The sequence below is a fragment of the Otolemur garnettii genome, unplaced genomic scaffold (assembly GCF_000181295.1).
Source record: "Otolemur garnettii isolate 467f Iridium unplaced genomic scaffold, OtoGar3 scaffold00074, whole genome shotgun sequence".
NCBI classification, from domain to species: Eukaryota; Metazoa; Chordata; class Mammalia; order Primates; family Galagidae; genus Otolemur; species Otolemur garnettii.
This window is the reverse complement of record NW_003852469.1, coordinates 9,140,853-9,166,462: the sequence shown is the minus strand read 5'-3', so window position 1 is coordinate 9,166,462 and position 25,610 is coordinate 9,140,853. Positions and strand designations below refer to the sequence as shown.

Here is a 25,610-nt window from a genome sequence, read left to right as displayed (position 1 = left end):
TTTTTGGATAAGAGTGAGGGTGAGCTTCAAAGGATTTTTGGCACCTGAATGTTGGATCCAAGTTAGCTACGAAAAAGATTAGTTTTTTTCTTGTTCTTGAGATAGGGTCTTGATCGCCCTAGCTAGAGTAGAATGGAGTCATCACAGTTCACTGTAGCCTCAAACTCCGGGGCTAAACTGATCCTCCTGCCTCAGCTTCCCGGGTGGCTGAGATTACAGGTAAATACCACCAGACCTGGCAAATTTTTTATTTTTAATAAAAAATCAGCATTTATCCTATTTTACTTTATAAAAAACATACCTGAAGCAAATTTACATTTTTTATAGAACTGAAACACAAATTGACCTTTAACCTAGACAAAGTAAAAAGTGGGGAAAAGATTAATTTGACAGCCCCATACAGAAATACCTGACCTGGAGAGGTTGAAGCAAAGTTTCTTAAAGCATAATCTGCAACCCTATCCCAATCATTTGGAATGCTTGTTCAAAATGCCTGGCCCTACAGGTATTATATCTCTTAGCTCTGGGGCGAAGTCCAGAATCTGTGTTTAAATAAGCTATCTAGGTAATTCTCCTAATTGTGAAAGCTAGCGAAAGCTGGTTTTAGGATTGAGGCCCGTGAGGGGATATATTAGTTTATTGCTTATATAAGCAATTACTCCAACTCAATAGGCCTACCACACCGCAAATGTACTATCTCAATGATTGTGGGCCAGGAATTCAAGAGGGACTTAGTTGAGAGGTCTCATAAATTCGGAAGCAAGCTATAGGCCAATGTGCCGTTATCTGCAGGGGTAAATGGGGCTTCCAAGCTCATTCCTGAGGCTGTTGGCGGGAGCTCTCAGGTTCTCTCCTGTGGCCTCTCTGTGGGTTGCTCATAACATGGCAGGTCCCCAGACTGAATGATCCCAGTGGGGTGGGGGGAGAGGGGTGGAGACAGGGGGCTAGATACAGAGAGAGACCAAGGCAAAAGCTATGTTTCTGAATCTAATCTCAGAAGTGGCATAACATCACTTTGGCTGTCTTCTATGGGTTACAGACCAATCTGGTACCATGAGGGAGAGAACTACGCAGGCTAGGAATACCGGGAGACTGGTGTCACAAAGTCTAGGTAACAGGATAGGCAAAACTCATAGCCCAGGTGTGAGGTGGTAAGAACTGAACTCACTGTCCAGTATACAGTGTGAAATCCTATGAGCTAATGTGTCTGAGCACTTAGCTATGCCAGGAACTGTTCTCAGCACTTGACATGTAATATCTCATTTAACCCTCACAGCAACTTAACAACATAGGCACTGATCACCTAGAGGAGGAAATTGAGGTTGGGAGAGGTTGGCCGCACATGCCACAGCCATTATAAAGGCACACTTAACAGGACATGGGGAGACTGAGTGGCGAGGAAGGGTAAGTGCCCTGTGGAATTTTTAACTGGCTGAGGAACCAAGTTTTGAGTTCTTCAATTAACCCATCCACGAAGTGCTAGGATTCATTCTGAGCTGGCCACAGCAGCTGCCAGGGACAAATCACACTTCAGCCTAAAGCACCTCACACAGCCATTCATTTAAATAGCAGTGAGAACCAAACTCTAGGCCAGAAATTCTTCCCTGATTGGATCCCTGGAGTGGTTCCTATTAATAAATAGCTGGGTCTTGTTTCCTGACTGTGCTGAGGCTCCGGCTCCGCCCAACCTGTAACTCTGTGTCTGCAGCCTGGAGAGGGTGAGGCATGAGCACAGTTTATTTTTGAATCCAGCAGGTAGCCAGAAGCCTACCATTGCTTACTGTTTACTTCGTCTCTCCCCCAACACCTGCCATCTGGGGGTTCACCAAAGCGGCTGTTTCCTCCACTCATTTTCCTTGGACGTGGGAAAAAGCCCTCCAAACTTCCACTCTGCTTCTGGTGATTTCCTGCCAGCTTTCCTTCAACGGCTCCTCCCTGGCGTCCTCAGGCACCTCCCAACCTGTTCTTGCAGCGATTCACCAGATTTCTTTCCTGTCTTTCCTTTCCTCTGCGTTTCTTTCCTTTATTACCTTTGTCTGTTTTCCGTCTCTATCTTCCCAGCCTTTGTAAGCAAAGCCACACCTGTGCTGATAAGTGCCCCAGAGTTTGGTATTTACTTATTGTTAGCAAAAGAAAGAAAGCTCTAGAGACTCAGGAGGAGACCCGGTTTGGGGTGGTTACCCGAGAAGGGCCTGGCCACCTCCGCGAACTCCTTCTCGTAAGGGGCCCCCAGCGGTGGCGCGTGGAAGGGGTCAGCTCGCGGCCCTTGGTGAATACGTCCCTCGGGTCCCCGGGGGCAGCGGGACCGCCACCGCAGGCTGCACACCCAGCTCCCATTAGCTGAGAGTGGAGGGAGGAGGGCCGAGGTGCCCAGGAGGCCCAGACTCGCCGACGAGTGGCCCTGGAGAGTGTCCAGACTCCCGGGTGGGGCCACGAGCGAGCGCCCAGCCAGTCACCCCGGCATGTGGGCGAGGCGGGGCGAGCTGCGGGGTGTTTGCCGTCGTGGCCCCAGTTTGCCCAGCCGCCTGCGCCGCGGAGGCCGCCTCTGGCCGGTCCTCCCTCACTTTCCTGACAGCCGCCGGTGGCGCGACTGGACGTGGCTGGCACTCACGTCACCCTGTCCAGGTAGGTGCTGGGGGTAGGGAGCGATCGAGAGAGTAGGGTGTGAGGGCTGGGAGCGTGGGAGGCGCGGGCCGGGAGGCGGGAGCGAGGCCCCAGCCTGGCCGCCGCGCGCCCCTCCCTCTGGCCCCTCCGTCGCGCCCGGGGCGGGCTCAGGTGCCGGCAGCGGCGGTGGCGCGCGCGCGGCTGGTGTCCGGTGTCGGGTGTCCGGTGTCTGGAGCCGCCGGCTGGGTGAGCGGCTGCCCCCCGGGAACCAGGGCCTTGGGGTAGTGGCGGGGCCGCCCCAAGGGGGAGGATCCACGGGGACCAGTGAGTCCTTCGGGGAAGTTCTGGGATCCGGGAGGGAGGGGGGCGCACGCCCGCGGCGCTGGGACACCAGCAAGGAGCCGAGGCCACGGCGGGAGGGTCTGGGGCGGGGCTGGAGTTTCTGGCGACACACATTACAGCCCCGGCGCACCGCGACCCCAGCCAACTCAGCCTCCTGCAGCCATAGGAGCTCGCGGACGCCCCCGCGCCCGTGCGGGCGATCGCACACGCGTGGGACAGGACCACGTGGCCCTCCTGGCCCGGAGACTTCAGAGGGAGCCCCCGAGGAAACAGACTCGAGTGTGTGGTGCCCCTACGTGGGGTCGGGGCTCAGTGGGCTTGGGCCGCCGCTGGAAGGCTGGTCCAGCTGGTGTCCTCAGCGGGCGATGACCTTCCTCAACCAAGTGGGCACTTCCGGCCGCGGCGTCCACGCGGTTTGTAGGTTTTCTCAGAGCTGTCCCTTCCCAGTGTCTCAGGGAAGGACCAAGAGGGGCCCCTCCTTCTTCTAAAGAGATTCTCCTCTCCTTGCAAAAGGCTTTTATTTGATTGCTTGTTTAAGGCAAACAACGACTTGAATACAATAATTTTCAAAAAGTGAATAAGTGAAATGTATATATGGCATGAGTGGAATTTTCTAGGTAAATCCACTCTACAGACTTCTCAAATTTCTGAAGAGTAGCGTATTTTTATGAAAGTTACCAAATTGCTGTCACCTTTTGGTAATTCATTTCAGCCTCCGAAACAACCCCTTTGCAGACAGATTAATAAAAGTTGAATAACTAGATGTCAGAAAACAGCTAGCTTGTTTTAAAAGAGTTCAAACTGTGTTGTTAACAGAATTATACTGGCTATGCCACAATATTTGTATGATTTAGGCTGTATCTCAGGCTCTTTTAAAAAAAATTTTTTAGGTCTCCTTCAAAAAGAAAGAAATTAGTTTTAGGTCTCCTTCAAAATGTAGAATTAAAGATAACTTTTTAAAATGTAGAATTAAAACCACAATTGTAAAGCTGTCCTTGTGCAAGTCCTGAGAATCAGGCCAAATCTATAGTATGTGGAAAATGTCACTGATCCTCTGACCCTGTAGAAATTGGTTTTTGGAATAAATAGCAGGTGTGAGTTGTTTTGCTCTCGAGAAAGGTGCTGTGCTAGTAGAAAACTGAGTTAGAGTTAGAGGTTTTCGTTTATAGTACTTTATAGTACTTTGAATGCCAGGGAGTTTGCTGCACTTGAGTTCGGGAAAAGCCATTCCCTGGGGTTTGAAGTAGCAGTGATTATTTGTCCTGTCAGAGAGTGAAAGTGGGAAAAACCCTGGTTGGTTAATTTCCTCATTTCTGTTTCTTCTTTACTGGTCCTACTTCTAACTTCAGGTTCAGTTATAGTGTGTGGGTCACAAGTCACCCAGCCTCACAGACTCCACTGGCCCTGGCTTCACAGATGGGGAAACTGAGTCCAGGCAGTAGAGTGGCAGCCGAGAATCACAGCTGGTGAGAGGCAGAGCTGGGTGTCTGGGCTGGAGTCCCTGCCCCTTGTCCCGGAGTGCTGAGCTGTGCTTGAGTGCACCTCTTAAAGTCTGGGGTAGGGTTATGGCGGTGGAGGAAGAGTTAATTCACAGCCTCAGAATGGCCCCCATACTCAACAGCTGACCACAGGTAGTTATCGGTCAGGTTCTTCACGTATTCTCTGAGGCCACTGTCCTTCCTTCACAACTGACTACTTCACTTCAGTGTCACAAACTCATGTTTACTCCAAAAGGCAAAACAAAGCAAAATTAAAACAGAAATAGCTTGAGCGTTTCATCAGAGTTGCCGTGAAACTTTTCACTCGTGTACTGTTGGTGCTGCTCCTAGTGGTGGCTGGGTTGGGGAAATCGTGGCGACGAAGCAGATGACTAAGGGGAAAGAGACTGAGGGAAGTCCCTGTAAATAAAGTAGACAAACAACGTCCATGCCTGGGCCAGAGCAAGAGTCACTTCCTCTCTGTCCTTCCCAGGTGGAGTGTTTTCAACACCTGGCCTGCACTCAGCTTATCTACAGATTCCTAAGGCAACAGAAAGGCTATGGCCTCAGGAATTTGCTGGCCTTCATACAGAAATTCCACACATGGCATCACATCCTAATGTTCTGATTTCTGGGTTTGCAAATAAACTTGCAAAAAGGCTTCTGTGTTGTGGAAGACAGTAGGACAGAAGTACAGCCAGACTGCCTGGCCATGCCACCTTCTGGCTGCTGGACTTGATGTGCTCAGTCTTCTTAATCTGTGAAATGGGCACAGCAATAGACTGAACTCAAAGGGGTTTTGTAAATATAAAGTGAGTTAATGCATGTGAAATGCTTAAGGCAGTGCCTGGCACGGGTAGTGTTAGCTCTGGGTGGGAGGACGGGAGGAATGTGACTTTGACTCAGGGTTTGGGTTTTTAGGCTCCCCTGCCCTTTAATAGGATTCACCTCACTCAAAATGGGGTACAGAGCCGAACAAACCTTGTTGAGCAGCTCATTTTCTGCCGTGTTCAATTTTTGTGAAAGTCAACCATTGCAGTCATGAAAAGTGCCTGGGCTAGCAGGGAGCCATGCCCTTTGTTTTCTTACCACTTTATCCTGGAGCCTGTAGGTTTCACTGGCTCCATCCATTGAGAATCTGTTAGAATCCCAAAGTCAAGAACTCATCACAAGACATCAGTTCTGTGGCTGTGAAATCCTCTGAGGGTCAACTCTAAGCAAAAGACTAAGTCAGCAAGGGGGCCCAGGAGGGGCCTGCCCTTGTGAGTTAGGGTCAACGGCACTGCCTTCCCTTCTTGTTACATTTTCTCTTAATATTTTGGTCCGTTCGAATTCTGGTAGTTGAAAGCTGAGAAAGATTAGAGGTTGCAGTTAGTAAGAACGGTTGTAGCTTCAACAGAGGCCCCAGCTACATAATGAATGGTCAGGGGATCTAAGTGCTGTGTACACAGCCAGGCTGTGGTATCCTGGCTGGTGAGTGTGTTTGCATCAAAGGACTGGTCTGAGTTAGGAAGCAGCTTTACAAGGGGAAAGGTGAAGGGGACCCCCAGGCAGTGAGAGGAACTTTAAAAACCTACCTGCATGAATGACAAGGTAAACAAAATAAAGAGAGCACAAACATTTGTGGCCATGCAGGGGTCCTCACACTTTTTAAACAGGGGACCAGTTCACTGTCATCAGACCGTTGGAGGGCCAGACTGCGTGCCCCAGGACAAGTCGGCTGCTGAGCAGGACAGGCAGCAGCGGCCCGGCGGGGCAGATACATGTACTAGGCGGGCTGCATGTGACCTGTGGGCCGTAGTTTGAGGACGCCTGAGGTAGATTGAAGTGTAAGAGTGTTTGAACTTAGTACAGAGAAGCAAGATATTTGGGAGGACATGGCTAGGTGGAGAGACCTAGGCTTGGTGCTATAAGCACCAAAATGTTGGTCAATTTCTGTAGAACCCAGGTAATCCTATAAAATCATAGTAAGATTTCTGTATGTCCTATTACATTCAGACCAAAGTTTTTTTTTTTCCTCTACCCAGAATGGAAATATATGCACATTTTTTTTTTTATTGTAAAAGTATGAAGATGTATTTTTTTTTTGAAATCAACTAAATAGAAATGTGTGAGATAGAATGAAATTTCAGGGGAATTGCCAGGTGCAGCTGAATCTCTGTGAATCCTCTGTGCAAGCCCAAGTTCATGGCTTCTTTTTAAAGGAGCCCTTTAGTAAACTTTTACAAATCAAGGAGCCTTTGTTAGGAGCCTGGTGACCTCTTCATTCCTTCTCCCCACCCTTCATTTATCTGGTCTGTAAATTTAGATGTTATTAAATTAGCTTATCTGGAAAAGGTACACCTACAACCTGGTGACCTTCCAGAATGTACAGGAATGTTCTCTTCTCCCTCTGTACCAATTTCATGGCTCCATTAGGTTGTCTGGAAATTACACCATCCTTTTGCGAAGATGAAAGCACAGTAATTATGTTTATTTAGTGCTGCTCGTAAAGGAGAATATAAAATTTGCATTGTACTTTCTTTTTTATTTTTTGTTCTTCCTTGAGCACGACTAGTTTGGCTTAGGGTGAATAACTCTGTGAAATCTCAAAAATGGTATTTACTTTTGCGACAGGTCTTTCGGTGAGAGGTTTTTATTTTCTTCTTGTGACTTTTTTTTTCTTCCTTTTTCCAGCCTCACAGTTTGGTGGTTTCTTAGGCTCTGTGGTCATAAAGCGTGCTTAGTTGGAAGGAGACCAAACCTCTGTTTGGTTTTTTGTTTCCCTGAGATTGACCTGTGCAAAGTTAGAGTTTGGTTTGTTTTATTTTGTTTGTTTGTTTGCTTTGTTTTTTTGATAATGTATCTTTGGGAGTTACAGGAGAGAGGTTACACAAACTCTCAACAAAGGGTGTCTCAGCCTTCCTCCTTCTCTTTTCCCCTGAAATGAAAAATAATACTGTATTTCCTCTAAGCCTTACGTATAACCCTGTCCTTGCCTGTGTCCACACATTTTAATACTGCCTAACTTGGGATTGTTGCTCTTTACAGGTTTGGTGAGTGGCATTTTGAACGGGACATTTGGTGCTGGGTCTCAGGAGCCAGTTTGCTGAATTATCGTCCCGGTCAGCTGGGTGTGTGAGCCTTTGGGAAGGTCAGCGGGCACACCCCAGAGCCAGCCAAGGCGGAGGCACCCTTGGAGGCCATTTTCAGGAACTTTTGCCACAGTTGTAAAAGACTCCAAAGATGCTGAAACAGATACTATCTGAGATGTACATAGATCCTGATCTTCTGGCAGAGCTCAGCGAAGAACAGAAACAGATCCTGTTCTTCAAGATGCGAGAGGAACAGATCAGGCGATGGAAAGAAAGAGAAGCAGCAATGGAAAGAACGGAGTCCTTGCCAGTGAAATCCAGACCAAAGAAAGGTAAACTTAGCCCTGTTCTTCTGTGAATGTTGGTAGATAGCTCCCTGCTTCTTTGACAATTTCACACTAGTCCGGAGCAAAGCAGGTACCAAGAGTCCTACATGTTACTGAGATTCTAACACTGCGTTTATCAACTTGAAATCTGCACACACACACTCAGAACGTTCACGGGTAGCTGTATGCAGATCTCTTACTTAAAACAAGACTGACCTTCAGCTGAAGTAAAAAGTCACTGATGGGATTTGATTTGAGAGACCTCGAGGAAGGTTTTCATCCCCCCAACTTACAGATTCCTAGTACCCTATTACTGGAACATAACGTCCTTGGATCAGCGTCTTTATAGTATTTGAATTTGCATTTCTTGGATCTGAAGGGACTTTTCTTTGAATTAGCTTTAAGGCATGATCTCTCTAAAAAAGTAAGGAACTGGTATAAAGAAAAAAAAAATTATAAGATTTTTTTTTGGGATCAAATGTGACTTCTTTATGACTGAAGCAATTCCTGCTAGTTTGAGAGGGTTCTTTTGAGACCAAAGGGGAGGAATTATTTGTACTTTAAGCCTTAAAGCATAGCCACATAGAGATACAGGAGAGTACACATTAAACTCCCCATCCACTACCACCCCTGCCTCTCTAACCGTCTCCCCACAAAATCCATCATAGATGAATACTTAAGTTGTTAAAATAAAAAACATAACATAGTTTTTAATGCCACTTATAGAGGCACTCAAGACCAATTTTTTCTCATTTTTCATTAACCATGGGAAAGTTAAGTTTATAAAATCATTTGGGGTTTCAAAGGTTAAGAAAATAAATCTTGGCTCAGTGCCTGTAGCTCAGTGGTTGGGGCACCAGCCATATGCACCAAGGCAGGCAGGTTTGAACCTGGGCTGGGCCTGGTAAACAAGAATGACAACTGCAACAAATATAGATGGGCATAGTGGTGTGCACCTGTCGTCCCAGCTACTTGGGAGGCTGAAGCCAGAGAATCGCTTAAGCCGAAGAGTTTGAGGTTGCTGTGAGCTGTGATACCACAGCACTCTACTGAGGAGGACATAGTGAAACTTTGTCTCAAAAAAAAAAAAAGAAAAAGATTTTTTCTTGCATATTTCATATGTGTACAGATTTTAAAAGGAAGTCAGTTTAGTGGGCTTTATTATTATTATTTTTTTGGCCAGGGCTGGGTTTGAACCCGCCACCTCTAGCATATGGGGCCAGCGCCCTACTCCTTTGAGTCACAAGTGCTGCCCAGTTTAGTGGGCTTTATGCTGCATTTTATTAAAAGTTTGTTCAATGAAGTCTTTATAATAAGGAAAAGAATGTAAGTATCTCACTTTTTAGTATTCTTATTAGTAACAGCTGTTTATTAAATCCTTGCTGTTTCACTTCGTGAAGCACTATTAAATACATTATGTGTAATGTTGGCAAAATTTCCGCAAAGCCAGTATTAACTGTCCTCTTCTGTAGGTAAAGAAAAAATATACGCAAGGTTACACCATAAGTAGATGCCCACACCTGTTGGATTTCCCATTATTCTGCACTGTTTTTGCTTCAACAAATAACATGTCCAAACTGAAGCATAACCTTTTGCTTTTCTGAGCTGGTCTAGGTAACTCTTGCATGCTGTAGTCAGAGTTTATTAAATATAACTGGTTCTTGTGGGCTTCAAATTCACTGTGAACTTGGAGCCCACAAGAGTACACTGTGGGCCAGCTGAAGGGCTCTTGCCCACGGAGTCAACAGCCCAGATTGTTTGTTAAGACTTTGGGCTTCTCATGTTTGCTGAACTGGTCTCCTTGTGATGGCTTAAGATGATCATTTCATTTTCTTTGCTACACTTTTTCGCTTGGAGACTTTTGAATCCAACTCTCAGAAACCCTGTATTGCTTCAATTACTTACATGGGCATGAGAAAAGCATGTTAATATGCACACAAAAGTTCTATTAATATTTCATGTCAAAAGTTTATTATCCCCTTAAATTTAACACTTGGAAAAATATATGTTGCTTTAAATTAGTTCCTTTTCTGGTTACAGAAAAGGTTTCTCCCACTTCCCCTGAAATCACAGTATTTCTTTGTCTTTCATCTTGCTCTGTCTTTGATGATAAAGCTGCAGACAGTCCAAGGCAAAGGGTCATGGCTGGTGCTGCCCAGAGGTGCTGTCTGTATGGCAGTTCTACTAAGCCCACGGCCCTTATGGGCTGAGATCTCACTGTGTGTGTGTCAGCTCGTCCTCCTATGGGTGGTAGTGCACTAAAGAATCTGTGGCTTTGGAGGCCATACACCCTCTAGTTCAGGACTTAGAAGTTCTGTTATTGTCAACCAGTCTTTTTTTCTCTACATATACACACCACTATGGCAAGTGGGTGGTACCTTTGGTCTTTAAAGCTCAAATGCCACCTATAAGGCCATGACCCTGAAACCCACATAGCCAAGCTAGCCGTCTCCCCTGAGCATCAGTCTTGTCTGCTCAAAAGACTGCTGAGCCCTGCAAGTGTGATGCAAAACCAAATTCCTCAGTGTCACCCCAGCTCTCCCCAGCACACTCTGGTCATCCTGCCTCTCATTCCTCATCATGCTCTGTCTCTGGTCACTGAAGCAAGACTCCTGGGAGCCACCTGGTTACCACTGACCCCACCTACCCACCTAGCCACTGAATCCTAAAGCTTCTTCTCCATCTGTCCTGTTCTGTGGGGCTTTTCCCTACCATGGTGGTATCTGTAAGAATGTGCCACACATAATATGTGTGATAGGTGTGTTTACTAGAAAAGTTCCCCAGCCCTGCTTTCCTGCTTTCTATGACAGTTGTGTGGTATGTATTCCAGGACCTTGTCGACCTTTTTAGTGATCTGAAGGATGAAGCAGGAGAAGCTGAAAAATAATCAGAAGTATAGATTGAACCCAGAAATACAGCAGAAGTTCCTTTCTAACTTCTGTAGTGGGGACAATGTGATTCTTAGGGACAGAATTAGAGAACTACTCTGCTTTCTGGGGCAAACTGGAGGTCTAGAGCTGTGTCATCCAGTAGCCTCTAACACTGTGGCTGCTGAGTGCATGAGATGAGGCCAGTCTGAACTGAGGGGTACTGGATGGAGGGGTGCTAGATGGAGGGGTGCTGGATAGGGGGTGCTAGATTTCAGAGCCATGGGAGAAGGAAAGTACAATTAATATGTATTAATTATGCATTGAAATGGTGATATCTTGGGTAAACTATATTATTAGACTTAGTTTCACCTATTTATTTTAATGTATTAAATGTGTCTACTAGAAAAATTGTAAAATTAGGGATGTGGCTCACATTTGCACAGTACTGATACTCCAGACTCTAATAGCACCAGCCAGCATTTATTAAGCTGACCCTGAGCTAAACACTTAAATGTATTATCTCAATAAATAATCGCAGTGAAGCCTGGAACAGGAATTGCTATTCTCATTTTCTAAATGACAGTAAAGCTCAGGACATTCATTAACTTGCCAGTGCAGCAGCTAGTAAGGGATAGAGCTGGGACTGACTCTGAGTCTGGTTGTTCCAAAGTCGGTACTGTTAACAAATATCCTATGTGTTGAGCTTAACTGGAGCTGAATGACAGTTACTGTCGTTCCAAGGCACCTTGCACACATCTAAAATGTATGCTTGCACTGGGGATGTTCCGTGGCGCTTGTTTCTGTGTAATTTTATTTGGTAACACAGACAGAAGATACTTTCCCTTAGCAGAGGGTTTCCTATACTTGTTGGGTGGGGTCTCTCTCAAGCTGATGGGAACCTAATGCATCCAGCTGGGCTGGTGCAGGGCAGGGGGGCTCCTCTGTGTGCCCTTGAAACAGACTTCGATTTGTAAATGTTTGCTTGCTGGACTCCCGTGGTTACCAAATAGGCAAGTTCCTTCATGAAATAGTGATAAAGCCACTGGCTTGTGGCACTGGAGGCCTGTCCCTTCCCTTGAGAACACACTGCTGCAGTGGACGGCAGCCACCTCCCCTGCCAAGTTCAGTTACTTCAGTTGATTCCTTGGCCGCATCTGACTCCCGTAAGAGTTGTGTTTCAGAGTCTGTATTCATGTGTGGGTCTTTTGATTTCTCCCTGTTTTTTTAAATCTCTGCCTGATCCCCTGAATGTCTGTGTTCCCCTGGGGGTACGTCACTACACTGGTGGTTTGTAACTCTGAGATGGGGCTGGGTAGAGGGGAGCTCATGTCACAGGCTCCTTTCAAAATTTACTGAATGCCTGGACCAAGGACTGTGCACACAGGCGCATTCTGTGTATAACCTCAGAATGTTCACAGACTCCCTGAAGTTTATGCATAGATGCCCAGGGATTCACAAATCCTAGCTTAAGGTTAAGAGTCTGTATTAGCTCCCTGGAAGCTCTCTGCATATTTGGTCTTTAAAGCTCAAATGCCACCTATAAGGCCATGACCTTGAAACCCACATTGCCAAGCTAGCTGTCTCCCCTGAGTGTCAGTTTTGTCTGCTCAGAAGACTCCTGAGCCCTGCGAGTGTGATGCAAAACCAAATTCCTCAGTGTCACCCCTGCTCTCCCCAGCACACTCTGGTCATCCTGCCTCTCATTCCCCATCATGCTCTGTCTCTGGTCACTGAAGCAAGACCCCTGGGAGCCACCTGGTTATCACTGACCCTACCCACCCACCTGGCCACTGCATCCTATAGCTTCTTCTCCATCTGTCCTGTTCTGTGGGGCTTTCCCCCTACCAGGGTGGTATCTGTAAGTATGCGCCAGGCATAAGTATTGCATTTGTATTAGTTCATTGAATCTTCACAAGACTCCTAGGAAGTAAACTTTGTCTTTCTTATTCTTACAACTAAAAAAAACACACTTAGAGGTGTAATTTGTATGCCAGGATTTGACGTCGGGTCCAGCTCAACTCTGTGTCCTGACCCCTCTTCTCTTGCCTTAACGTCTGTCTCCCTAACTCTGTGCTTTTTATGATTCAGCTGCGTGAGGAGTGGCATTTTATGAGTAATGACTGAGCCATATGTCCCCCTTGCCTTCCCAGAGCTCTGAGGTCTCCTCTCTCTAGTTTGATGTTTCCATCTACTTTTCTGACTTCCTTTTCTACACACCCCCAGCTCTGCTCTCCTCCTTTCTAGGACTGTGATACAGTCTTGGCCCCCAGCTCTCCTTTTGTCTCTAAAATAAGCATAAAAATCACCCTAGGATCGGGCTCGGCGCCTGTGGCTCAGTGGCTAGGATGCCAGCCACATACATTGGAGCTGGCGGGTTTGAACCTGGCCTGGGCATGCCAAACAACAATAACAACAACAAAAATAGCCAGGCTATGTGATGGGCACCTGTAGTCCCAGCTACATGGGAGGCTGAGGCAAGGGAATCGCTTAAGCCCAAGAGTTTGAGGTTGCTGTGAGCTGGGATGGCACGGCACCCTACATAGTGGGCAACATAGCGAGACTCTGTCTCAAAACAAAACAAAACAAAAAAACTCCAGGATTGATTCAGGTTAACAAATATAGCAAATAATGGGGAAAGCAACAGTTGTAAGTACTTTCAGGAAGTCCTGATAGAAATTGGCCTTGGCCTTCAGAATTACACTGGACATTGGGCTGGACTTAGTCTTTTCATATCCGATCTTCTCTGTGGGGAAGGGAAAGGCCGTGGTGGTGACTGTACACCTGCACTTGCCTAGCAGGGACCAGATTATGTCTGTTACCCCGTAATCCCTTTTGGCTGGTTCCCTTTTAACTCGCAGAAGTGTTTGGGTTTGGATCACACATGATAAGGCTGCCCTGAATACAGGCTTTGCAGTCTCATAGATGGATTTTAAATTCTTGTCTTAGTATTCACTAGTGCTGTGATCTTTGGCAGACTACTCAACTTCCCTGAGCCAGGGTGTGTAACAGCCCAGGTGACACTTAATGACAGAAAGGGCACTCAGAAGGGACCAGCCTATAGCACTGGAGCCCTGAAGGCCCCTGTGGCCTGGGGTCCATCTTCTGGATCCTGGATCAGTTGGGGGGCGGGTAGTGGGATATCCTAGAAGAGGCAAGAAGAAGGGAGATAGTACTTGGGGACAAGATGGCTGCAGTTTATGGAAGTCTGTTAATTAACCTTGGTGTTAGCATGCACCTGCTTCTACCAGGCCTGGTGAGACCCCATCGTGGTTAATATGTGAAGTCCTTGGCACTGTCCCAGGCCATCCTGGGAGGCCCTTGGAGTTGATTCTCTTCTGGCTTCTGTTGGCTCTGTCCTTGGTCTTGCTTTGGTGAAGATGGAGTACACAGCTCAGCCCTTACCACACATGTGTGCTCACGCCGACTCCCGCCCTCACACGCCCATCCCTTACTGTGGTTGCCCTTCTGGCTTGGATCCCATTGGGCAGAGACCAGGGGCTGACTCCCTGAAGCATGGATGTCCCCAATGCCTCAGATCACACACTCATCTCTCTCCTTCCTGCGCCTCTGCTGGACCTGCCATGTGGGAATATACAGGATGCGACAGTGTAGCGGGCAGCATCATGGGCAGTCTGAGCCTGGCTGTTTTCTTCCCTAGGACATGTGCCATCCTGTTTTTACATGATGCTCAATTACAGGCTGCCCCATTGGGGGGATTCTCTCAGACCAGAGAGGAAATTTCTCCTGGAATAAGGTCCAGACATGTGTCTATTCAACAGTTTTTTGTCATGCAGTACTGAGCAGGACTAACCCAGTTTCTGGTTGGTTTTAGAACTTTTTAAGAATCCCTAAAATAATTGGTTTTAGAACTTTTCAAGAATCCCTAAGATAGAAAATGTGAACATCGCAGCAGAGTGCAGACATGATTCCAGGACTGGGAGGGAAACTTACAATTAAATGGAAGCACAGCACAAAGGGCCCGCCCTCGCTGTCCTCTGATTACAGAGTGCATACAAGTTCAAGGTGAAGTTCACAGAAAATCCGGAATGCCTGGGCTGTATGACAGAGGATACAGTGCGTGCCCCACTGGGTTCCTTGAGTTTGTATCTTTAAGTTGGCCCCACTGGGGGGAGAAATGTGGTTCTCTGCTTCTCCATTTTCTATTTTTCTCTTTCCAGGCTGGGGGTTTCTCATCTTTTGTCAACACTTTCTTCTTTACCTGTTCTCTGCACCTCTGCCTGTCTGTCATTCATTCCCCTGGCTTGATCCTGGAGTCCTTACTGTGTCCCTTCCAACAACCTAGCTGTGAGGCCCGGCCACATTTCCCCTGTTACAAGGCGCCTGTCAACCACCTGAGCTCTCCACCTGCTCTGCCTGTCACTTCAGCCCATTGAGCAGTGCCAGGAATGTAGCAGATGCTCAATAAAATCTGAACTAATGACTGAATCCTGTTTTTCTTCTTCACAAATAAAACTTCTCCCAAGCATACACTGACTATCTGCTCTGGTTCTCATCATCGTTACCTTTCACCTTTGGAACCTGTCCCCTGTTCATCTCCCTAAGGTGACTCCCTCTGGAACCCGAGGCTGCCTGGGGGCTTCCTCGGTCTGCACCGTCCTTGCCATCATCTCAGTAGCAGTTCATGTCACTGATTCCCGGTGCATTCTCCCTGCTGTCCCTCTCCATTGATTCAGTTATCTTGGACATCAGAATCTTCTCTTTTCATTTATCTGTTGTCAGTCGGGTCTCTCCTGTCCCTCCCTTCTCTTCTCAGCTTTGTTCTGTCTGTGAGCTTCTCTGCACCAGTGGCGTCACTATGACATCTGTGAAGTGATTCCCAAACCTGCACTGCCATTCTCAACCTCACTTCTGAACTCTAGTCCTATAGTCCAGGGGTCTGTGAAAAAAAATCTCCATGGAGAAGTTCTGGCAAAATTGAAAATAATTGATTCTGCATTTCCGAATCAGCTCCTTATCTTACTCCTCAAACTCATTTATTTCTTCCTGTCACTGTCTCTGCCCATCACCCTGCTATCTTCCCAGTGAGTAAGTTTCAAAGTTTTCATGTCATCTTTGAGCCTGCCCTTGTATTCAGCTCCCTGTCTTTTTAAACACTGCCCTTTACTATAGCGCTGCCCGATGTAGGACCTGGTCACCGCATGCCTGGCCTTTCCACCCCTAATCTGTTCCCATCCTTGCCCTTGACTTAACAACACCCTGGTCCACCTCACCTGGGGCTGTTCAGTGGAGCTTCCCAGATCACTCTCCTGACCTTACACTACCTGTTCCGGATATCCCTGGGCTCCTCACTGGCCACTCAGGTGGATAAAAAACATGGGACTGTCTGAGCATTTGTCATGTAAGGTAGGACTTTAGCATGTCTGTTTATTACACAGAAAATTTGGGTCCGAAATGTAAAGTGATGTCTGCATGGGTCATGTGCTTAGTGGAAAACTAGGATTTTTTTTTAATCATTAAATCATCACTGTGTACATTAATGTAGTCATGGGGTAGAGTGTGCTGATTTTATATACAATTTGAAATATTTTTATAAAACTGGTTAACATAGCTTTTTCTTAGTTATTGTGTTAAGACATTTATATTCTACATTTAGTAAGTTTCACATGTACCCTTGGAAGATGCACCGTAGGTGTGGTCCCACCGACTACCCTTCCTCCACCCATCCTCTACCCTTCCCTCCTCTCCCTCTCCCCTTTCCCCATATTCTTGGGCTATAATTGGGTTAAAGCTTTCATATGAAACCTATAAATTAGTGTCATAGTAGGACTCAGTACTAGTGAGTACATTGGATACTTTTTCTTCCATTCTTGAGATACTTTGCTAAGAAGAATAAGTTCCAGCTCCATCCATGTAAACATGAAAGAGGTAAAGTCTCCATCTTTCTTTAAGGCTGTGTAATATTCCATGGTGTACATATACCATAATTTATTGATCCATTATGGGTCGATGGGCACTTGGGCTTCTTCCATGACTTAGCAACTATAAATTGTGCTGCAGTAAACATTCTGGTACAAATATCTTTGTTATAATGTGATTTTTGGTCTTCTGGATTGTAGGATTGAATGGCAGGTGGGATTTTAATACAGTTTTCTGACTCAACAGCAGTCCAGGGCTTACACTGAAATCTCTTGACCAGGGATGTGGGCCTGTGCCATGGGGCACTCTGGTCCCTGCCAGGCAGGTCTGGTTGGCTTCCAGTGCAGAGCTGGGCTCTGGCCGAGACCCTGAAGCCCTGTTCCCCAGAACCCCATGTTGGTCCCCTTCTCGGTCTTTGGTCACACTGTTCTTTGTGTCCAGCATCAAACCCATCCCCACTCTCTGTCTCAATCCCAGACCCATCCTTTAATACTCAACACAACCAACTTTTTTTTTATTTTTTGGCCAGGGCTGGGTTTGAACCCACCACCTCCAGCATATGGAACTAGCACTCTACACTTTTGAGCCACAGGAGCCACCCCAACACAACCAACTTTTAAAAAGTTGTTTTCTCCATCTTTCTAAAGCAATTTCTCCAGCCTCTGACTCCCCACTGGACTTAATGGAAAATCCACTGTGATTATAATGTATGTCTCCTCCCCCCGGCCCGCCCCTAGAGGCCAAAGGAGGTTATTTCTTCTTCTTAAGCACTCACATAGCATCCTTTACCACCACCCACCTCCTCCATTTCCAAGCCTTATTTTGTAATTAATTAAGTGTTCATTCTCTGCCTCCTACAACCAGATTGTCAGTTCCCTGAAGTCAGGAACTGAGTTGTCTTGTCTTGCGCACAGTAGATATGGACATAACTAAGCCTTGCTCTTTCTCTCAGAGACTCTAGGTTACTTGAGAGAGAAGTATCACCATCTCTTTCACCCTGGTGCCACCTGCAGCATCTGGCTCCACATCTTGTTCACAGGAGAAACCCAGTTGCCACCATATCAGTTAAACCACAGTGAGGGGCATGATGGTCACTGCCCCATCTGAGTGTGAAGCTGAGGGTGTCAGAGCTCACACCACCTACGCTAGACCAGCTTCCCTACCCTCCCCAATGTCAGGGAGTCGTGTGGAGCCACTGGAAGCTGCCCCAGTATCGTTGCTTTCTGAACCCCAGGGAAGGGCTCTCGGAGGTCAGGCGTAGTCAGGACAAAGGTTACGGTCAGTGCTGGTCTCCAAGAGCCCATTCCTGAGTATCTGGCTGAATCTGACTTGTGGCTCTCTCTCTCTCCTCCTGCGCAAGAGCCAGGCTTTCACTTCTCCCCTCCTTTCCTCCTTCCCAGACCTCAGGTCTTCTCCTTTGCTCTCTTCCCTCCTTCTACTTTCTAAGCCCTGTGCTCTGTTCACAAATGCTCCCTGGATTTCTTCTCCCTGTGCCTCCCAGAGCTTGTGGTGCTCCCTGGGGACTGTGCCCTGGGCTGCCCCCGCTGGGCCACTGAGGTCTCTCCCCCTTGGCCACTCTCCTCTCTGCGTGGCTTCCTCCTGCTGTCAAAAAAAATACTGTCAGTGAGAACTCAGGTGAAGGCTGAGAGATGGACATACTAAAAATATTATTATTGCCTTGAGGGGATGTAATGAAGAGAGTTTTATGGGGTATGACAGCTTTCTGAAGTTAATGAACCATTTGGCATGGCCTGGAGCAGAGCGAGGGCGCACCAAGGCTGCCCTGGGGCCCAGCCACTTGGCACGCTGGCCTCCAGCCTCCTCTCCTTACCAGGGGGCTGTTCTTGCTGTTTCTTTGCTGGCTCCTTCTCAGTGTAGACCATGGGACTGTTGTCTTCCCCACACCCCAGGGTCCCCACCCAGAACTTTACTACACTGCAGAAGTGTCCATTGCTCTGAGAGGAACAGAAGCAGGAGCCTGGCTTTGAGCAGCCGCTTTTGTCACGTGTCCAGAGGGCACAGTGTGAACAAGGTCAACAGTGCATTGGACGGAAGACCATGTAATTGGAATCCATCTTCTACTTAGCGTAAGAAGACAAGAGACGCTCTGTGTGGCTGTCTCACTCTCAAAGCATGGCCTGGCACACTCCCTACTCAGGTGACTTTGGACCATGGTGGCCCTGAGTAGGTCTGACTATCATGGAACGTCCCTCTTGGCCTCTTCTGGGTGTCCTGCATCTGCCCTGGGTTTCAGAGAGCATGACCTGTGTGCTCGCATCTCAGGAGCACTGGAGTGTAATCCGACCTGGAGAGCAATTGTAAACAAGGGTTATTTAAGTGGCTTCACCAAGTATCACACTACCTGGTGGTATTATCTTCTCACAAGCTGGTGCGAATCTGAGGCAGCCATATAAGTAAATAATAGGGCATCTATGCCAGCAGTTAGCCTCTGTTGACCTCCTGTTATGTGGCAGGCGCCGGGGAAGCACTCGGCATAGCCTGCCTACTCCGCACAGCAGTCCTGCGTAGAGGATTTAGTATTTCCAATTTGCAGATGAGCAAACCAAGTCTTAAAGCGATTACATAATTTTCCAAGTCACGTAGCTGGTAAGTGGCAGGGCTAGGATTTGAACTTGAGCCGGTCTAATTCTAAATTGCATGATGCTTTTTAGCCATCCGTGAAGCCTGTGGAGGTGGGGGAACCCCCCCACACACACACCCTCAAGTAGCTGTGTGGCTCTGGGTTACAGGGAGATTCTTCAATTGAGGAGCTTATGAAGTTGCATGCTAGCCCTGTTACCGTAAAGAATAATACAAACAATGGACGCTTCCTTCTCATCTTAATTTCTTCATTTACAAAATAGGCATGTGCAAAGACCATACCCATAATATTTTTTAAACAAATCCTCCTGCAGCTGCCACCACTGCATACTTCCTGTGGTCCTCTTGTTCCTGAGCTGGTTGGAGGTACTCAGCCTCATCTAATATTGTCTTTTTATCTCCAAAGACACTAAATACTTGAGTGATGGGGAATGTCCTAATCTGTGACTAGAGATACCTGTTCATGTCTCAATTCCTTTTTTGTTTCTTTGCAGAGAATGGCAAATCTGTCCATTGGAAACTGGGAGCCGATAAGGAAGTCTGGGTCTGGGTGATGGGTGAACATCATCTGGATAAACCCTACGACGTGCTCTGTGATGAAATTGTTGCCGAGCGTGCACGGCTGAAAACGGAGCAGGAGGCAGAAGAGCTCAGGTAGGAGATCACAGACCAATCAGAGACTGTAAAGACTCTCCAGACTTTAGAAAACACTGCAGAGATGCTTCTCGCTCACTGTGTCTGGTGCAAGAGTAGGGTGGGCTTTGAGGGTCAGGAAAATCATTTCCATCTCTCTGGAAAGTTTCTTTGGACTTTTGGTCTAAAGATCTTCATTCCATCAGTGCTATGAGATCAGCTGTCCTTCTAGTTTTGATTTGGGATCAGATTTAATACGAGTTTGCACATTCCCCATGGATCATCGCTGGTTTTACTAGCATCATGATTGAGCAAGTCAGGCTGACCCAGCTGAGTGTCAGAAATATATATGATCAATGAATGCAATGACTGCCCGAGCTGCAGACCTTCTGAGAGACAATTGCTTAGACAGATGCAGGTGCATGCACGGAACCTAGAGGCAGTGGGAATCCAGAGGTGAACAGGGAGCTGCCAGTCTAGGAGGAGCCACAGGCAGACACACAGCCAGCTGCAGCCAGTGTGGGCTGTGATTTGTGCTGTCACTGAAGGATAAACACGGAGTTAACCAAGCACAGGGAGGAGTCTATCCTTCTGATCCACAGAACAGGTGAAATCTGAACTGAGCCTTGAAAGATAGATAAGTTGTTTCCCAGTTACAGAAGGTCAGGAGGAAAAGTGCAGGCAGAGGGCATGATCCAGACCTCTAGCCTTGATTACTAATTGTTCTCGGGGAATGATGGGACCTTGTGAGTGTTTGGGGTAACTTGGGCAATTGGTGAAGACAGGGGCCATGTTCTAAAGTGCTTCGAAGGCCAGATTTAGGAGTTCACACCTTATTCTGTGGGCGGTGAGGAGGTTTTTGAATAGGGAAGTGACATAACTAAGTGGTGATGTAGGATAGTGACTAAAAGGGAGACTAAGGCAGGTGATGGCATCCCTCTGCTGAGTGGTGCCTGGGGTGACCTCTGCAATGCTTACTGTGTCTTGGGGTCTTCCTCTGGCTCTGGGTAGTGGTGTTGACAGTCTTACTCTGAACTGGTGAATGCAAATTGGGGTAGATGTTAGGACCTGGGTTCAGTTCCCCAGGGCTGGTGATGGGAGCAGCTGGTGATGGCTCCATGCACTGCCAAGGGCTGGGGATGCCACCCACACACACCTATAACTTTCAAACTATATATATGGAAACAACCTAAATGCTCACCAACCCAGGAATGGATTAACAAGCTGAGGCATATGTATGCCATGGAATATTATTCAGCCATTAAAAAAGATGGAGACTTTACATCTTTTGTATTAATCTGGGTGGAATTGAAACACATTCTTAGTAAAGTATCACAAGAATGGAAAAGCAAGTATCCAATGTACTCAATACTAATATGAAGCCAGTAGATAATCTAATACACACCCACACAAGAGAAAAACACAATTCAATTCAAGGTGGGGGGCAAGGGAATGAGGGAGCAGGGAGGGAGGAGGAAGAATGGGGCTGGGTGTGCTCCCATGTAATGGGCACAATGTTGGGGTGTATGGCACACCTCTTGGGGGCAGGACACAATTATAAGAGGGACTCTACCTAACAAATGTGAACATGGTAACCTAATTCTTTGTTCCCTCAAATTAACCTGAAACAATAATAAAAAAAAAAAAGAAGAAGAAGAAAGAAACCTGCATATGGACAGATGATGATGAAGGGATTATTTGGTGACTGATCAGAAGGAGGCAGGGTGCTCTAGCAGCTCAGCTTACAGGGCAGCCCTGGATTGAAATTTTGGCTGTGCCACAACATACTCTTGGAGAAATTATAACATTTCTTTGAGCCTCCTATAACAAAATGGGGATAACAGTGTTTTTCTCATAGGGTGATTATGAGGATTGAGGTATTGTCATTAAAGTACCTAGCAAAGGGCCCAGCCTATTATAAGCCCCTTCGTAAATTATGTGTTATCGTTTTCCATGGAGACGTCTGCTTTGGAAAAGCTGTCCTAGTTGAGGAATAGTTGTGACGATTTCTTTTTTGTTTCTCTACAGAAAAACCCAGTCTGAAGAATTCACCAATAGCTTAAAAACAAAATCACGGTGCCTGGATCTGCAGGCAAATGACCAGGGGACTCAGAACACCTGCAGGAAGGCAGCAGAGAAGGAGGGACTGGGATCAATTCCAGCGGAAGAAGAGAAAACCCAGGTGAGTCTATAAATGTGCAAAATTTCACAACTCGGGCAGATGAAGATATCCGGGGCCATGGAGATGGATGTGCCCAAGTGCCAGGACCTTAAACTGGCTCTCCACATACCACCCAGGTGTAAGGCCCTACTGCTCATTTCTCTCTGGAGGGATTTTGATCTCCTAATTCATGAAAAAGAGAAAACTCTCTTTTTTCATGGGGCTGATGGTACTAATGAGAACTCTAGGAATAATATTTGGCATTTTAAGATATTTTCAGGTTCCTCGCCTGTCCCTGTTAAATACTTTCTATTATAACAGGGGTTGGTAAACTTTTTCTGTAAAGGGCCAGTTAGTAGTGAGTTCAGGCTCAGTGGGCCTTGCTGTCTCTGCCACACACAAAGAAATGAACGAACACAGCTGCCTTCCAATCAAACTCGGCTTTCAGAGGCAGGCAGGGGCTGGCTCGTGATCTAGATGGCATCCTAGGAGTCTTCTCCCTTTGCTGCACACTCTAAACATCACTGCCCCCCACCCCCCTAGCTTTGTAGATTCTGCCCACAATTGTGGGGACAGTTATTTTCCCAACACAACAGAAGTTTGAACGCAGAACTGATATGAATTCTCCTGTGGTTCAGGAGGTTTAAAAAGCTGAAACACAATTTTCTGCTTGGTTTATAGTCTGGAAGAACAATAAAACTGCATTATAAAGGGCCTTATTCCACCAGAAATTTAATTACACAGAATTAGCCAGGTATTGGCCCTTGTTTGACTTGTGTTTGCATCCTACCTCCTGCAACACAGTTGTGTTTGCTCAAGACCTCTCTGAGGCTGTCAAGTGGAGATGTGCAGATCTTCTTCCTCCTCTATCAGTCTAGTTGGAATCTATTAGCTAACACGGGTCAGGGGTTGTTATGTGGCATGACACACAGCTCAGTGTCTGCGTAATCCTCACAACAACATTATGAGTCAGAGACTTTGTGTATGTCCATTTTACAGATGAGGAAGCTGAGGCTAGGTGTGGTTGGTTAAACAGCCCGCTCAAGGTCTTGTACAAATCCATTTCTGGACTTGGCACCCGTAGCACAGTAACTACAGTGCTAGCCACATACACCGAGGCTGATGGGTTCAAACCTGGCCTGGGCCTGCTAAACAACAGCTGCAACAACAAAAAAAGTAACTGGGCATTGTGGCAGGTGCCTGTAGTCCTAGCTACTTGGGAGGCTGAGTCAAGAGAATTGCTTAAGCCCAAGAGTTTGAGGTTGCTGTGAACTGTGATGCAACGGTACTTTACAGAGGGTGACATAGTGAGACTCTGTCTCAAAAAAAAAAAAAAATCCATTTCTGTGGGGACCTCAAGGTCATTCCTTAACTATTCACTCTTACACTTACTGGCCTCATTAATATGAGGCATGTGAAGAGGCTTTATAAAGGGCTACAACTCAAAATACTTAGGTGTATAAAATTCTAAAATTTGGTTTACATCTCAAGGTCAGCCCTGAGTACTCTGCCTAGATCCCTAATGAGGCACCCAAGCTTCCCCAAGCCGGCTGTGTACTCGTCATGCTAAGCACCCATCTTCCTCCACGCAGTTGCCTTCCCAACACCCCTAAAATCGAGAACAGCAACTACAGCAAACGTCCTTCAAGAGTATTAAGTATCCATGTTCATCTTTGTGGTTGAATTATAATACTTCTCTAAGAAAAAAAATTTTTTTTCAAAAGTACGTCGGAAGATTAAAATAAAAATTAAAATAGATACCATGGTTGTTATTCTTTAAGCATCTCATAGATATTTTAGGGAGAGTGGCTCTATTCCATTCCTTAGGTATCTGCTTGTGTGAACAGAGATGGGGAGAGAGGGAAACACTTAGGCACAGGGAATATGGAAATAAAGGGATGAAGTGTTTTTATGGTGCTGCTTTTTATCTGTCCTTGTTCCCTGCGATGTTTGCTGAAGTCTACTCTGTGACGGCAGCATAGGCAGGGAGCTGGTGCTCTTCACAGCTAGTGTGAACAGTTAAATAGCAGGTCATCCTCTATCTCTTATATAGGCGACTTAGCACTGGACATGTATTTTTACTCTGAGCTCTGTTTGTGCTATTATAGCGGGCTGAATGGTGTCCCTCCAGAATTCTCATCCACTTAGAACCTCAGAATGTGAGCTTGTTTGGAAATAGGTCTTTGAAGATATCAATTGAGGAGTTCAAGATGGGATCACTCTGGATTTTTGGTAGACCCTAAATTCAATGACAAGTGTCCTTATAGAGAAAAGGTAAGGGAGAGAAGGAGGAAGGGCAAGTGAAGAAAGAGAGGCTGCCCAAGACAAGAGCCTCCAGAAGCTGGAAGAAGCCAGGAAGTGTTCCCCGCTGGAGCCTTGAGAGGGAGCACAGTCCTGCCAACACCTGATTTCTGACTTCCGGCCTCCAGAACTAACAGAGAATAAGTCTCTTTTGTTCAAAGCCAGGACTGGCGGTTCTACCCAAGGAGCAGGGTGATGGGCAAAGGGTGTATAGTGAGAAGAAAGGGGACATTGTAGGAGCCAGAGGCCACATTGTGGAAGAAGAATCAGGCTTTTCTGGTGTATCTCTTTTTATTATTGCTGCTGTGCCATATTACCATAAACTTCACTGCTTAACATAGTCTGACACTAAGCATGGTTGGGTCTTCCATTTAGGATCTTGTAAGGTTGAAATCAAGGTGTGAGCCACAGTGGACTCTACTCTGGAGTCCTGGAGAAGAAAATGCTTCCATGGGTATTGAGATTGTTGGTCAAATAAGCTAACTGGTGGCCCCCCATCAACCAGGGGCAGTCTTTGTTCCTGGAGGCTGCCCACATTCCTTCTCATGCTTTCCATGTAGGCACATGACCCCAGAGGCACACTGAGACCTTTTCTTGGTTCAAATCTCTCTGACTCCAGCTGGAGAAAGTTCTGTGGGCTCATGTGATTAGATTGGGCCCACAGGATGATCTCTCAAGTTGAAGTTTCATAGTTTGTAAGTAACATCTGCAAAGTTCCTTTTGCTGTAAGTTCTAGGATTAGTGTATGGGTGTCTTTGAGGCACATTATGCCCATCCTTAGGCAGTGCAGGCCCACCACGCCTCATCTGAAATATCTGGGCGCAGATGTGTTTCAGATTTTTTTCAGATTTTATGAAAGAAATGCTGTGCATGTACTATATAATCTATAATATCCCACCAAGGTTTGGGGCAACACTCTAATTAAATGTTATAAATAACATAAATAGCCTCATGTTAGTTCAAATTAGGTTTTCTCCTGAGTATGGGTAATTATATATTTTTCAGAGCCTTTTGGATTTCAGAATTGTTGAGAATGGATTATTCTAGTCACTTTTTGTTACTATAATGGAACAAATATGGTAAAATGAAGCCAGAATTGAATTTTCCATTGGACTTTGTCTCTGTAAGACTTCATTTGTTAAATCTATAGTATAAAATGAGAACTTCATAAATTCTTCAGTACCCACAGAATAGGTGCAGACATCAGTAATCAATTGCAGCGTTCTTTTCTGATGAGCTGGGGCATGACACCACATCCTTGTCATCAGAGTGCTCCAGACAGCTGTATGAAGTCCCAGGAATTAACTGTAAAGATGGAATCTGTTTGCTGAGATGATTTCCCT

At 46.4% G+C, this 25,610-nt stretch overlaps 1 protein-coding gene across 2 annotated transcripts in view; it reads left to right on the top strand.

Annotated features, from left to right (window-relative positions):
* The first annotated feature begins 2,773 nt into the window (after positions 1-2,773).
* Positions 2,774-25,610, top strand: part of SH2D4A (SH2 domain containing 4A) — a 55,447-nt gene continuing 32,610 nt past the window's right edge. For both annotated transcript variants that reach the window (XM_023515596.1, XM_003794001.3), the window contains exons 1-4: positions 2,774-2,850; positions 7,455-7,830; positions 19,667-19,826; positions 21,834-21,987. In XM_023515596.1, the coding sequence (XP_023371364.1) occupies positions 7,650-7,830; positions 19,667-19,826; positions 21,834-21,987 (495 nt within the window). In that variant the 5' untranslated portion in view covers positions 2,774-2,850; positions 7,455-7,649. The remainder of the gene's footprint in view (positions 2,851-7,454; positions 7,831-19,666; positions 19,827-21,833; positions 21,988-25,610) is intronic.